At 43.9% G+C, this 15,256-nt stretch overlaps 1 protein-coding gene across 1 annotated transcript; it reads left to right on the forward strand.

Annotated features, from left to right (window-relative positions):
* The first annotated feature begins 1,108 nt into the window (after positions 1-1,108).
* On the forward strand, positions 1,109-5,197 carry IL6 (interleukin 6). Its single transcript, XM_074815162.1, has 4 exons — positions 1,109-1,375; positions 1,711-1,824; positions 2,059-2,205; positions 4,494-5,197. The coding sequence occupies exons 1-4, from the start codon at positions 1,109-1,111 to the stop codon at positions 4,683-4,685; spliced, it is 720 nt and encodes a 239-aa protein (XP_074671263.1). The 3' UTR covers positions 4,686-5,197.
* The last annotated feature ends 10,059 nt before the right edge of the window (positions 5,198-15,256 follow it).

Here is a 15,256-nt window from a genome sequence, read left to right on the forward strand (position 1 = left end):
TCTCTCCTATGCCCCGTGTTCTGTTCTCCCCACTCTGTGCCCTCCTGTTAGCATCTCCCGAAGCAGAATCAGGTCTTTCTCTGGTCTTCCTTACATGAGAAAATGACACTGATTTCACTAAAAGAAAAAAGAAGTCAGTTTGGCCAAATTCAGTTCAGGACATTTCAAAAGTTCAACGTCAGCCTGCCTTGCATAGTTTGACTCAGTCCACACTCTACAGGATGGAGCCAAATGGGCACACTTGCCCTGGGTGAAGGGTCCCTCCGAAAGGCTGAAATTCCCACCACACCTCCCAGGTCGGCAGAAAGAGATAAGGCGGCAGATAAGAGAGAATTGCGTGGCATTTCCTGGGCCACCCTCCCCTTGGAGCTGTAGGAGCTGCCTGTGGACCATTCCCGGTGCATTTGAAGTGTAGGAATGTGATGTATTTCATCCTACCCATACGGGGCTCACAGGGAGAGAGGCAACTTACAATTTAGATATACCCAGCACCTAAACATATGCATTTAGTTTCACATGTATAAACAATAAAAATAGCTAAAATATGGAGAAAAACATACATAATACAAAATGTGTAGAACATTAAACCACATTGATATATTAAAATATCTGAAGTATGTACATATGTAGGTACTACATATGTGTGTACAATTTCAGACTTTCTGTGCTGGCGCTGGCAGGCGGGGCCGGGCGGCTCCAGCTCTGACCCTGACCCTGACCCCAACCCCGGTCCCGGTCCCGGGGGCCCAGGTGAGCCGGAGGCGGCGGGGGTGAGGCGGGGCGGGGGGGGCGGGGGGGTGGTTGTTGTGTAGCCCGGCCCGCAGGGAGTTACGGTGCGGGAGCGCGATGACTTCATGCTGCTGCCGGCCGCTCTCGGCTGGCCCCCCCCGGCCCCGTTTCACAATCCCGCCGCTCGGACGGGGCGAGCGCTGTGTCAGGCCCGGCGCGCTCCGCCGCGCACACACACCCCCGTGTTCTCACGCCGGATTTTCCCGGGCCATGAATAATCTCGAAGCCCCCTCGATAAATACACGTTCAGGGATGCCCGGAGCTCATTCCACCCGCCAGCCTCGCCGAGGAGAAGGGCCGGGAGCCGAGAAGCCGCACCATGAAGTTCCCCCGGGGCTGCGACCATCACCGTGACCCTGACGGCGACCGCGCCGGCCGCCGCCGGCCGCCCGCCCCCCGCGCCGCCCTGCCGCCGCCGCTGCTGCTGCTCCTGCTGCTGCCGCGGGCCGCCGCCGCCCCGCTGCCCGCCGCCGACTCGTCGGGGGAGACCGAGCTGGAGGAGGCGGCGGGGCGGCGGGCGGCGCTGCCCGACTGCGTGCGGCTGGCCCGGCAACTGCACGCCCGGGCGGCCCAGCTGCAGGAGGAGGTGGGTACCGGGCGGGACCCCCCGCTCGCGGACGACACTCGCTCCCGGCTGGGGGCTCACACATGCTCACACTGACACTCGCTCCCGGCTGGGGACTCACACACGCTCACACCGACACTCACACCCGCCTGCGGGCTCACACATGCTCACACTGACACTCGCTCCCGGCTGGGGGCATTCACACCCGAGACTCGCAGCCGGCCGGGGGGGCTCACACTGACACACTGACACCGACAGCCGGCCGGGGGGCTCGCACACACTCGACACTCACCCCCAGCCCAGGGGCGGCTGCCTCCGGCCAAGGTGCGACGAAACCTCTCCGTGTCTCTCCCCAGATGTGCGAGAAGTTTACCATCTGCGGGAACAGCATGGAGATGCTCGTCCAGAACAACCTCAATCTCCCCAAGGTGACGGAGGAAGACGGGTGTCTGCTCGCCGGCTTCGATGAGGCAAGGAACTGCTCTCCTTTCCAGTCTAATCCTATATACCCGCGGCAATTTCTGCCTGCTCCAAAAAGCTGGGGAATTCGAGCTCGAGATCCGTGCCGCTCCAGCTGGCTCTGGCATGGCACAGCGCTCCGCGCTCTGTATAAGCACCATCCGCTCACCTGTGCCGTACACGCAATATCGCGATCGAGGCATTTCTGAGCTGTAAGTGACTTTCTCACCTTTCTCTCATTTCAGGATAAATGCTTGAGGAAAATCTCAAGCGGACTTTATACGTTTCAGACGTACCTTGAATACATACAAGAAACTTTTACTAGTGAAAAGCAAAATGTTGAATCGCTGTGTTATAGTACAGAGCACCTGGCACATACCATAAGACAGATGGTGAGTTTGTTTTAAATTCGCTCCGCTAATTGTTATGGCTTAGCACTGATGTGTACTCAGAAAAATAGAATGCAAGCTGAAGTTGAACATTTCCCACTTTCATTTCTCTCAGCGGAAACAGGTGATGGCTCCTTATGCTCAGATACTTACCCTTATGACTAACTTACAGGTTTTACAATGTTTTGTTTTCTTTTCTTAAGGAAACAACTCTTCTTCCTGCTTTCTATTGTTATTTCTAATTTCCAAACCAACAATTAAGTGCGTCACTGTTTTAAGAACAAATGTACTAACGCTGCCTGGCTAATAAGATTTTTCAGGGAGCTTGTTCCTAATTGTCAAACTGCAGTTCAGTCAAGCCTTCTCATGTTGCAACCCCCTGAGAAGTAGGAATAAGCAACTTTTTTAAAAAAAACACATAAATAGCATTTTTACAATATTATTAATCTTTAAAACTCTCCAAACTTTTAAGCCAAGCTGTATGGTATATTGAGATAGCAGTAGCTTAAAAATCAAGGAAGAAAAATTCAGAACATGAAGTTAGTAACTTGACTATACAAAAGGTGCTGCCTATTGAAAAGCACACATTTTGCCTGTGATTATTGTGGAAAAAAAATAATCTTCCTTCTTTAAAAATACCCGATTCTCTTTTGATTTGGTAAACTAAATGCTATTTGTTTCTGACAGTTGTTTTCTAGGTTTTGGAGAGCTTTTAAAGATTACACTCCAAAAATTCACTTCATTCTTGCAGTTCTTACTCACGTTAATAACCCTTAACATGAATACTTCCTTTGTCATCAGGGAAACTATTTGCCTGAGTAAGAACCACCCAGGTGATGAAGGACTGCAGAAATCTCAGGGCATGATTTCCCTCAAGGTGTTTTCTGGTGCCTGAAAAGCCCATTGTGTGTTTGCCATACCTTTCCTAACATATTTATTTATGTCTATCATTCTTTAAGTGAAAGGGAGCTGAACCACTTTTTTCACACTGTGCTAGCTAAGAATAATAGTCCTGTCATAAGACGGCAACTGACTTCTGGCTTCCAACTTGATAAATTAGTTTGCAGAAAGTTTGTCTCCTAACTGGGGGAGACTAGCTTTTTTTGAAAATTAGTAAGATCGAGCTAATTGGAACAGGCAGAATTAAATCAGTGATCAAAAGCAAACCCCATACTTGTAGAAACTACAGTTTTTGAAAAAGAGAGGAGTCTTGATCTCCAGGTTGGAAGTTTTTCTTTACAAGAGAAGTTTATCTGCTATTTAAGGCCAGGACAGCAAGGACAGAATCTGTCACTTGTGGTCAGGTAGATCCATCAGCATGATACCTGTCTGGATATCCAGATACAAACTCTTACAGCATGCAACAAGAAGTTGGATATACCAGTAACTGGGTGTGTGATCAGAATCCACTTCCAAGTAGTCTGGACAGAAAGAATATTCGTATCTTACTGAATTTCACAAAACCAGATGTTCCAGAAGGAGGTGTGCACGCTTTTGACACTTGTTAAAGGGTAGGAGAGATCCTAAAACCAGAATGAAGCAGATACTTTATTGTTAGACTCCTAGACCCCAAATCCTCTAAACCAGCTCTGTGGTTTGGGTAACTCCCATTTTTAGAAGTCACCTACCCACTTCACAGGACAAGTTCTTAAAAGGCATCTGGGTACCAGGTGCCCAGCGCTGTCACTCAGCATTAGGTACATAACTCCTTTTACTTATCTTGCAGTTAGGATCCCACACATCAGTGGAAGTTGGTGACCCTTAGTCTCCCACGTGCCTAAATGCCTGGAAAGTAAGAATTAAGCAGATAAACAAGTCTGACATCTTTGGAAACTGTTAATCTACTACAAAATGTAAGAGTATGCCAATGTCATCTAATTAACTTATGACTCAGGATGTAACACCTAGTACAGGTTGGGACAAATCACGATCAGCGTCTTCCCAACTAACCACGCAGTCGGCAGATAGCAGGAGAGGTGTACCGATCTGCTCAGTGCAGCCTGTTGGACCGCCATGCCAGATGTTGCATTCAAACCAGAACAAACAGTATAGATCAGAGGAGACCCTCCGATTCTTCCGCAGTAATCGTAGCAGGCATCAACGTACCTCAAACCCCACCGCAGAAGCAGGGCTTTAGGGAAGCAGAGGTCCCAGGGAGATCTGTCGTCCGCAGCACAGGAAGGGTGGATATGCAGCTGGTCGGGAACATACTGTACATATAAACGGATGCTCTCCAACAAGCTCAATTACAGTGTTTTAACTGGGGCACCCCAATGTTGTCTTTTTCACAGGTGATCAATCCCGATGAAGTGACCATCCCTGACCCAGCTACCCAGAAATCCCTCCGCACAAAGCTGAAGTCCGATAAGACCTGGATAGAGAAAATCACCACCCACCTCATCCTCCGAGACTTTACTTCATTTATGGAGAAAACTGTGAGGGCTGTTCGCTATTTGAAAAACACCAGGAGTTTCAGTGTCTGAATGTTTTAATTCAGGCACAATCCTTTGTTACAAATCTGTCATGTGGCAGATGACAGTGTTGTTCTGTTTTAAGAACCAGAAAAAATAACAATGGTTTGCATTTATATACATTATCATTTCCTTCTAGGAACATATTTATTGTATTTAAAATATTTATTCATTTCTAATGTTTCCTATTTATATTTTTGGTATTTAGAAATAATTTTAAAAAAGGACGTATTTTATTTCATTTCTAATGGTACTATCCAGAATATCAACTTATTTAATATGTATTCAACAACAAAATATTTTCAGAAGCCAGAAAAATTGTTGTATAACTTATGTTTTTAAAATATTTGAGATTATATTTATGACTTATTTATATTTTTAGAACAAATAAAAGCTGATTTAAAAAACCCACTGTATAACCTGTTTGAACTTTAAATAAGACTAATGTATCCGATTTTTAATACCTGCAATTATCAAAATAACCACTTTCAAGAATTTAAATTTTATTTGCATAATTAGGTCAGTTATCTATATAGCGCATATGTACACACATACAGAGACAGCTCGATCAACATGTAATTCTTAAAATGGGATATGAAGGAACAAGATGCACTGAACATGGTACTAAATGAACAAGGTAAAGCATCATTGCTCTTGAGAAACAAATGAACAGTGAGTCCCCTACATTTAATAAGGAACACTCCATAAAATTATAAGTGTAAGCATCCGCTTACAAGTCAAGCAATCTCTTTTAAACAAAATTATACATTAACAGCTTTGACATTAATACTGTCATCTGATTAGACTTACTGCTGTCAGCCAGGGGAATTTTCCAAGTTTGATTAAACATCTCTCCCCCCTCCCCCAAGAAGCAGGAAAAAAAAAAAAAAAAATCTTAGGTTCTTTCCTTAGGTGATGTAAATCAATATATTGTTGCTGAGAGGTCAATGACAGTTCATGATCTAATGCATTTGTCTTCTGTCACTTATATTCCACTAGCATAGACAGGCCACATATCATGAATGCATATTCTTGAATACTGGAGAGAAAAAACACCCCAGGTCTTTAGCCTGAGTACCAAACCACGAAACATTCCTTAGCTGTATCATCTGCTTCATTGTGGCTGTGCAGGTCCCTCATATACCCAAACTCAGAGGAATTCACAGAACATACAAGGGACGAAAGCAGCAGAAGCCCCTCGAGCTTCGTCCCTGAAAGTGGTGGAACATTAATTACCCCCTCTCTCTCTTGCGGTTCAGTGATGCAGATGAGGAGATGAAAGGCAAGCCCTGGAATGTGGATAAGGATGTCAGTAAATCCTCCTCTTCCTCTGAGCGATCTGATTGTCCACACACACATTCCACCACTGGGAATGCCAAAACAGTGACCAGTCCACCCAGAGCCTGCATCTCAGAGGCTCAAAACAAACCAAACCATGGCTTTGCCCAATATGGTAAAACCAATGCCTTGAATTGTGCAACATCTCAAGAAGGAATGAGGAGGCTCCAAGGTGGTCACTTTCAAGATGTCTGTGGTGAACAGGTTTTTCCCACAACACAGAAGATCCTGCTTTAGCTGTCCTGGCATATGCTCTGGGAGATGTAGGAAATCCTGGTTTGGCTTTTTCACAGCTTACCTTCCCAGCCGTTTTCTTCGTGACCATTTGGTTAGAGACCATTCTGGCCCTTATTATGTCACTAAGAGCTATGAGACCCAAACGTGGATCCCACATAGGACCTTTTAAGGACTTTATTATTACTACTTGAGAACAGAAAGGGGAAAAAAAAGACCAACCAAGAAGAAAGGCATCTCCTGGTCTTACTTCTCCCAGTAGCAGGTGGCTACCTGACATCACCTACTAGGTACACTGCAGCTAGACAGTCACACTGATTTCCTCCTTGAATGCCAGGAAACATCTAAGATACAGGGTACTGAAATCTCATGCAATTGACAGACAAGTGTCCATGCTTCCCAGCAGCATTCGTCAGCTCATGGCCACCCCAGGTTGTCTGCAAATCTAGTGAAGATGTCAATGCTACTACATTTTAGGATGTAGAAGATGAGCAAAGATTACCACATGCTGGGTGGGGAGAGGTCAACTTTCAAGTCCTTCCTAGAGTGAAGGGTATTGCTGATGCTGCCACTGAGCTGCCACCATTTTACTTGTAGCTCCTTCACAGCCACCCACAATTCTCAGGGTACTTCCATGCAGCAGCTGCCTTACTGGCCATTGTTTTGCTGTCACTGTGACAACTTCAGGAACTGATCCCAGGATAAGAATCACTTGCTGAAATCTACACTCACTGGTGCTTGTGGCACATGAAGACTTGCAGCGGAGAATTCATATGATCAGAGGAGAACTAAACATTAAACACATGAGCACATCATGCAGCCTCTCAAACTAACCAACTTATCATCCTTTTTCCAGTTTGTTGTGTAGAAAGCATTTTACAACAATCCATAAACACATCGATTTTAGTTGGTAGACCAGTGAAACACATAAAAAACCAGAATGGTAAAAATGAGAATTCCTAATTCTTATAAATCAATCCTCAAAAACAACTGTGCTACTTTTAACAACAATGAAATACCTCACCACTTCTATTGAAGAGAGCTCCTCCTGAGAGCTAACTCACTGGACAAAGCAAAAAAATCCAACAACCCACCCCAAAACCAAGAAGACCTGCTAATAATTGCTTCTAGGAAACTACACAGCAAAGCAACATTTCGGCTGCTGCTGTACAGGACCAGCCTCTCCCTGCAGATCCCAGCTAGCCCTTCCCCATGTTCCCACTGCATCTCTACTTGTTAACCTCACACAGAGATTTTGGAATGCTCAACAGATTACTAACTCCCTTCATCCTGAATTTGCTTTCCCAATGCAGGAAGGACGTAAAGCTATGTTTAAAAGCATGCATACACTCCACAGTATGCAAGAAAAAGCCCACGGTATTAAGAGACAGTGTTAAAGATGAGAAACAAAATATTCCTTGGTGCTGTGAACATAACACTAGGCAAGAGAGAAAAAAAAAAATAAATTTAAAAGACAGAATGCAACATAACACTAATCTGTAATGCAAAATTACTTTTTTTTTTTTGCAATGACAGTCTCTGAAGTACCATTTTTCTACTTTTTAACCATACTTTTTTGTCAGACGTGTAAGAAACTTTACAAAAACCCAAAACATTTCAGCCTGATCCACTTCCCATGCTTCAATACCATCCCCTGCCACGTAAGTCTATGTACTGATGTAAACACTAAATTTTGGCAGAAAGAACAACAGCTACTTGAAAGAGACTGTCTACATCTCTAGTACCTTCACAGATTTTGCCGATGGCAAGTGAGGTTAGCAAAGCAGAGCTGATGCTACGAGAACGGGAAGAGTTATGCCACCAGTGAAGCAAGGGGAGCAGGATCACTTTTCAGCAGTAATGAGCCATTAGCTTGGCTTAGCTCAATGGGAAACTTCCCCCTAAATTTGCCAGGATTACCTGTGACTAATAATCTTTTCCGCATTCAAGTTAAAAGATAAAACGGTGGAAAGGTAAGTATACACTAGTATATGTCAAAGTCAAATCCTAATGGTTAAGAAGTGCTGCCAAATATATGTATATTACTACAAACCTTGTGATATTGGGTGGAAAGCTTTTTGTAAACTCTTGCTTCTCAAGTCGAATGATTAGATAACAGTTTCTGATCTCTCTCAGTGAATTTCTTCTTGATAAAAGGAAAACCAAAACCTACCCTTCACCCCCAGAAAATGCAACCTCTGCAGGCTCCAACACCAAAATACCATTTCCTCCCTGAACTCTTAACAAAATCTACTAATTTCTGTAATCTAAACATATTTAACCAAATCTTGGTATACTTTCAAGACTTTGGCAGTCATCAGAAAACACACTACAGAAATTTTGCAATCTGAATTTCTATTCAGTGATCAGAATCTAAGAAGATTCAATCTTCCATGAGAAAATCTGGGTTTTTTTTAAAAAAAAAAAAAATTAACCTTCAGATTCAGAAAACAGATTTGATTCGCCCTGCCATACTTATTTCTACCAGACAGTGCTTACCTAACACAGTATTTTCAAGATTTTATTCTGTTTCAACTGTACCGATGACAAAATTCTGACTGGTTTCAATAGCAGCAAATGCATTTATGATTAGTTGTTTCTTTATACCTTTGAACTTATGTATTAATAGATACAGTTCTACATCCTGTACTACACAAATAGGGACAGTATGATGTATAAGCAAATTATATTAACAGTTTATTACCCGAAAGAAACATTTAAAGCTCTTACACACACAAAAGTAAAATCACCTAGGGAAAGCTCAAAGTCCCATCCTGAGTTCAAAAGGGAAAAATTAGCTACTATGAGTATAGCTGCCCAGCAGCAGTTTTTGTCCTCTTCCACTTCTAACAATCTGGGAAGAGATGTAAAGGGACAAGAAACCATGTATTGACTATGCCTGAGGATCCCACATTAGCATGCATTAACAAATACAATGAATTTCGAAGACATCCCTCAAATTGCAAGACCTATATCCCTCCTAATCATACAGCCCAGTGACCTGGGATGGGACTATAACAGAAAATGGGATTTGTTAGAAGAGAGACCATTTGGGATGAAGGCAGATGTACAGGCAATCTTCCAGTCTGGCTGGAAAAGGTTTCACTGTCATGAATTGCACCATTTGGGGGGTCTCTCTGAGATTAAAGCAGATCCTGAGAAACAGAATTGGAATATAACTGGAAACCCAGACTTATCTCACTTCCCATACTAGTAGCTGCTCCCTGCTTTGCAGTTGCTTGAACTTATTTTTCATAGAAATTTGGACCTGATTTCTTAATCAGGAGTGATCAGAGTACATACCTTTTTCCACTTAGCAGATAAGCATCCCCTCTGTTTTACCCATCCCGTAATCCTGAATTAACATAAGCGTAACCACAAAATAATGCATGTAATCCACAAACTTAACCAAGAAACAGCTATTGCACTGCACACCATCATGGAAAAGTATTTAGAAATTGCAATTAAGTAGTCACTTGTAAAAATTAAATTAGTCATACGACATTTAACAGGATGTGGTCTCTACTCCTGCGGTAGGAACAGATGTAATGAGTTTTTATTTGCAAATATATCATCAGCATCATCATAGCTTAAATTCCAAGTCTGTAACGAAATATTTCCCAAAATATCCAGGGTGTATAGATTGGTTTAGCATTTTTTCCTGATAAAAACCAATGTAGTTAGACCACTGTTTCACTTACAACACAATGTAATAAAAATACACCTTCAGAAGCACTTTGTCACCTACAGACATTTTGGAAGATGGCTGCACAAAGGAGCAAAGGACAGATTTTATACATTGCCAACACAGGGGCTTGTTGTGACAAAATTATGAATGTTCCTTTGGTCTGCAGAGTTTGCCGATTTGAAAGCTATAGGTTTAAGTTAATGTGAGTCTTGCTGATAATTAAGGAAAAAAGCACATACCTCCTGTTTTATAACTGTGATGAGATACAGTAGTAACTTTATATCAGCCGTGTCTATGCCAGGAATTTGTAGAATTAAATACTTGTTCCAAATTTCCTATCAGCTTCATTTTTACCTCAACTGGCCAGGCCTTGAAGTTTATGAAGCAAACAAGTAGGTTCCTTTGTAGATTAACTTATTGAGAACAAACTTATACTGAAAGCCAGATATCTTTTTTCTTTCTCCCTTGTTTAGCAATGACACTGAACAGACCGATTTTTCACACCCTACTACCAGGGGATCCCCAGTCCACACACCAAGACCAAGAAAACCGCCAAACTCGTAAGACTCCCTCAGCATCACACATCAAGTACCAGGGGGCTCTGTGGCTCATTCTCTGATGTGCATGCCTTTTTCTCACTTCTTGCATTTTCACCTTTAGAAACCTTGTCCATTTTTCCTACTCTTTATTCTTCTTCTAACTGCCTTGTCTTTATTCTCTTTTCAGGACCCTAACTTTCTCCCTCCCTTCCTTCCTCCCTCTTAGTCCAACATCTTTGTCCCCCTTTGCACTGTTTGCTATGCCCACACCTGAGGGCAACTCCTCAAAGATGAGCTTGCAGGAGATGCTTTGCTAAAGGGGCTGTCACAACCGAGGGTTGAAGAGTTGCTGCCCACCACAATTACCCAGTGGGACCAGGCTGTAACTGATCTTCTGACTCCAGCTGAATACAATGACAGGAGAGGCAGTTTTAGGTAGAAATGATAGAAGATAGAAAAATTGTTCCTGAATGGTAAAACCACCATTCAGTGTTTTTCACAGTGGAATATACAACCTAGCGGCTGTAGTTAGTGTGCCAGTGAACAAGATATTCAGAAGGCAGGTTACCATATTGCTCCTTGTCCATCATAACCTCCTGACATTTTGCTAGTATTTCACACAGCCTGGCTGGAGGAAGAGAAACAGCTCATTTCTTCAGTCCTGGGTTAAGGACAATCCCTGGTTCACAGGTCAAACAAAAGCTATTGCTGCCACTGTCACTCTCCCAGGCAGAGGCCAAGAGGCAGACCAGCACCTTCCGACAAGGAAAAATGTTGTCCTCCTGATGTCTAAGGACCATGGGCATGGGACTACAGGTCACTTGAGATTGAGGCATTCTTCTTGCATTAAAATCCTCAAGATACCTTCATCTTTGGCAAGCAGCATAGTGAGTATGGCAACCTTTGATCTTCCCAAGACTTGTCCAGGTGAAAACATTCCCCTCAGCTCCTTGCACAATTGTTTATCACCAGGCACAACAGGCTCCAGCAACAGCCTCCCACCTGGGGTATTTCCCCAACACTGAGGCAACCGCAAGCACACTCCACCTCCACTTTGCAGGCACAAGGCACAGTTGAACAATTCCTATCATCAGGTAAGACTGGCTGGATACCTCAAAGTTAGTACAATCTTCACAGCACACAGGAAGGCATCAATGACTTTATTTCATGAATCTCAGACTGTAGCCTTGAGCTCAGCTGTGGAAGTCACAGCTCAATTTACAGTAAACTAGACTCATCAACCTTATTCCAACACTGAGAGTTCATCTGTGGTCTCACAGGACTGCATCACAAGCCCCACTACAAGAAAGAATCCATACTTGGCTGTGGAAGGCACCGATTCACTTGACAGAGATCAATACAGTCAAGCAGGGGAGCTCATGTTTGTTCTTTTTTAAGTGTCTCCCATCTCATGGTAAAATGAAATTTTCTCGGGTTTTGCTTGGAAAAAGATGGAAAAGCAAAAATTAAGAGATTAGAACACTTGGAACAAGTAACATCTAACTTCAAGTCCCTAACCCACAGCTTGACAAACATGAGAGTCCCTCCACTTTACTCCAGAAACCTGCCCTATTCTCCCTAGCACCACCTAAAAAAAATAAAGTCTTGATAAAACTAGTATAATTGCTGAAGTTATTTCAAGAACTTAAGATTTACATGAATCTGTTTAACTTATAACTTCACAGAACACTGACCTGCTCTTATAAGGACATCTGAATTTTGCAAAAATTACAGTAACTGCAAAGTAATTTCAAGACACTGCTACCAAAGACTCCTTCATTTTTAAACTTGAAAAAAAATGTTCTCCAATTCTGTTTTTTGCTACCTTGCAATTAATTACCAAGACTTATGATTAATGCTTATTCAGGTTTTTCCGGGGGGTGGGAAATCATAGAATGGTTTGGGTTGGAAAGAACTTTAAATATCTAGTTCCAACTCCCCTTGCCATGGGCAGGGACACTTTCCACTAGACCAGGTTGCTCAAAGCCCCGTCCAACCTGGCCTTGAACACTGTCAAGGAGGCAGCAGCCACAACTTCTCTGGGTAACCTGTGTCTCACCACCCTCACAGGAAATAATTTCTTCCTCATATCTAATCTAAATCTACCCTCTTTCAGCTTGAAACCGTTACTCCTCGTCCTATCACTACCCTCCCTGATACAGAGTCCCTCCCCATCTTTCCTGTAGCCCCCTTTAAGTACTGGAAGGTCACTATAAGGTCTCTCTGGAGCCTTCTCTTCTCCAGGCTGAACAACCCCAACTCTCTCAGCCTGTCGCATAAGGGAGGTTCTCCAGCCCTCTGATCATCTTTGTGGCCTCCTCTGGACCTCCTCAAGCAGGTCCATGTCCTTCTTATGTTGGGGGCCCCAGAGCTGGACATAGGACTCCAGGTGGGGTCTCACAAGAGCAGAGTAGAGGGGGAGAATCCCCTCCCTTGACCTGCTGGTCACGCTTCTCTTGATGCAGCCCAGGATACAGTTGGCTTTCTGAGCTGCGAGTGCACATTGCTGGCTCATAGTGAGTTTTCCATCCACTAATACCACCATGTTCTTCTCCACAGGACAGCTCTCAATCCACTCATTGCCCAGCCTGTATTTGTGCTTGGGATTGCCCTGACCCATGTGCAAGGCCTTGCACTTGGCCTTGTTGAACTTCATGAGGTTCACACAGGCCCACCTCTCCAGCCTGTCCAGGTCCCTCTGGATGGCACATCCCTTCCCTCCAGCGTGTCGACCGCACCACACAGCTTGATGTTGTTGGCAAACTTGCTGAGGGTGCACTCAATTCCACTGCCCATGTCGCCCACAAAGATATTAAACAGTGCCAGTCCCAGTATCGACCCCTGAGGAACACCACTCGTCACTGCTCTCCACTCAGACATCAAGCTGTTGTCCACAACTCTGAGTCCATCCGGCCAATTCCTTATCCACCAAATGGTCCATCTGTCAAATTCATGTCTCGCCAATTTAGAGAGAAGGATGTCATGCGGGACAGTGTCAAACACTTTGCACAAGTCCAGGTAGATGACGTCAGTTGCTCTTCCCTTATCCACCAACGCTGTAACCCTGTCATAGAAGGCCACCACACTGGTCAGGCATGACCTTCCCTTAGTGAAGCCATGTGGGCTGTCACCAATCACCTCCTTATTTTCTAGGAGGATCCGCTCCATAACCTTGCTGGGCACAGAGGTGAGACTCACTGGCCTGTAGTTCCCCAGGTCTTCCTTTTTTCCCTTTTTAAAAATGGGGGTTATGTTTCCCCTTTTCCAGTCAGCAGGAACTTCACCAGACTTCCACAATTTCTCAAATATGATGGATAGTGGTTTAGCACCTTCACCTGCCAGTTCCCTCAGGACCCACAGATGCATCTCATCAGGTCCCATGGACTTGTGCACCTTCAGGTTCCTTAGATGGTCTCAAACCTGGTCTTCTCCTACAGTGGGTGATTCTTCATTCTCCCAGTCCCCGCCTTTACCTTCTGTGTCTTGGACAGTGTGGCTGGAGCCCTGGCCAGTGAAGACTGAGGCAAAAAAGTTAAGTATCTCAGCCTTCTCCATATGCTGGGTAACCGGGTCTCCTGCTTTCTTCTGGAGAGGGCCCATGTTTTCCCTAGGTTTCCTTTTATCACTGACTTACCTGTAGAAGCTTTTCTTTGTTGCCCTTGACATTCCTGGTCAGATTTAATTCTATCAGGGCTTTGGCCTTCCTAACCTGATCCCTGGCTGCTTGGACAGTTTCTCTATCTTGCTCCCAGGCTCTCTGTTCTTGCTTCCACCCTCTGTAGGCTTCCTTTTTGTGTTTGAACTTGTCCGGGAGCTCCTTGTTCATTCATGCAGGCCTCCTAGTGTTTCTGCCTGACTTCTTTGCCAGGATGCATTGCTCCTGAGCTTGGAGGAGGTGATCCTTGAATATCAACCAACTTTCTTGGGTCCCTTTTTCCTCCAAGGCTTTATCCCATGGCACTCTGTCAAGTAGATCCCTGAAGAGGCCAGTTTATGCAGTGTTTAAGGAGTTTCACTCACTTTTTAGTTACAGAGAGAGCTATACTGAATGAAACACTGTCTGGTTGTACAAATGAAAAAAGTTACACTACATATTGGCATTCAAATTAACTTGACTTGAATGCACTATGAAAGACATATTTTTTCCCCTCAATTTGAAAACCCAAAGGCTCCATGCTAATGACTTTCCTGAACCATACCTGATTTTGGTTTTGAAGAGAACAATAATTTCACTTATTTCCAAAACACCAGTGAATTACCAAAAATTTGCTACCCAATGTAAAGTGATATTTTAAAAGAATTGCATAAGCGATATTCATCCAATAATTCCAAGTCTCAAAAAACTAAGCTACAACTACTTTAAAGGGAAATTTTCAGCACAGTGAGGTCACAGAATCTGGCCTGTGCTTCATATATCCATTGTTATGTAAAACTTTTAACGAAAGAGACAAGAACACTTCCCTGTTTCTCCACCTCTTGCCAAATACTATTATTCTTGAAAAGCTGATAGAGCAACCATGTGGTGGTTAAGACCCACAAACCACATCCCCAAATGTCTGACACACAGTAGAGCACATGAAATACACTTCTGCAGGTGTCCGGGTCCATCCACCCACTGCTGCGTTTGGGGCATTGTATACCCTTGCGAAATGCAAAATCCGATTGAGAAATGTTACTTTACACTGAAAACCACATCTCTTTGTATCAAATATCTCAGGTTATTCCACTAGATTCAACAGAAGTGTTCCTGATCATGATAAAAGCCAGTATCAAGTACCAACAGA

The sequence above is a fragment of the Strix aluco genome, chromosome 1 (genome assembly GCF_031877795.1).
Source record: "Strix aluco isolate bStrAlu1 chromosome 1, bStrAlu1.hap1, whole genome shotgun sequence".
NCBI lineage: Eukaryota > Metazoa > Chordata > Aves > Strigiformes > Strigidae > Strix > Strix aluco.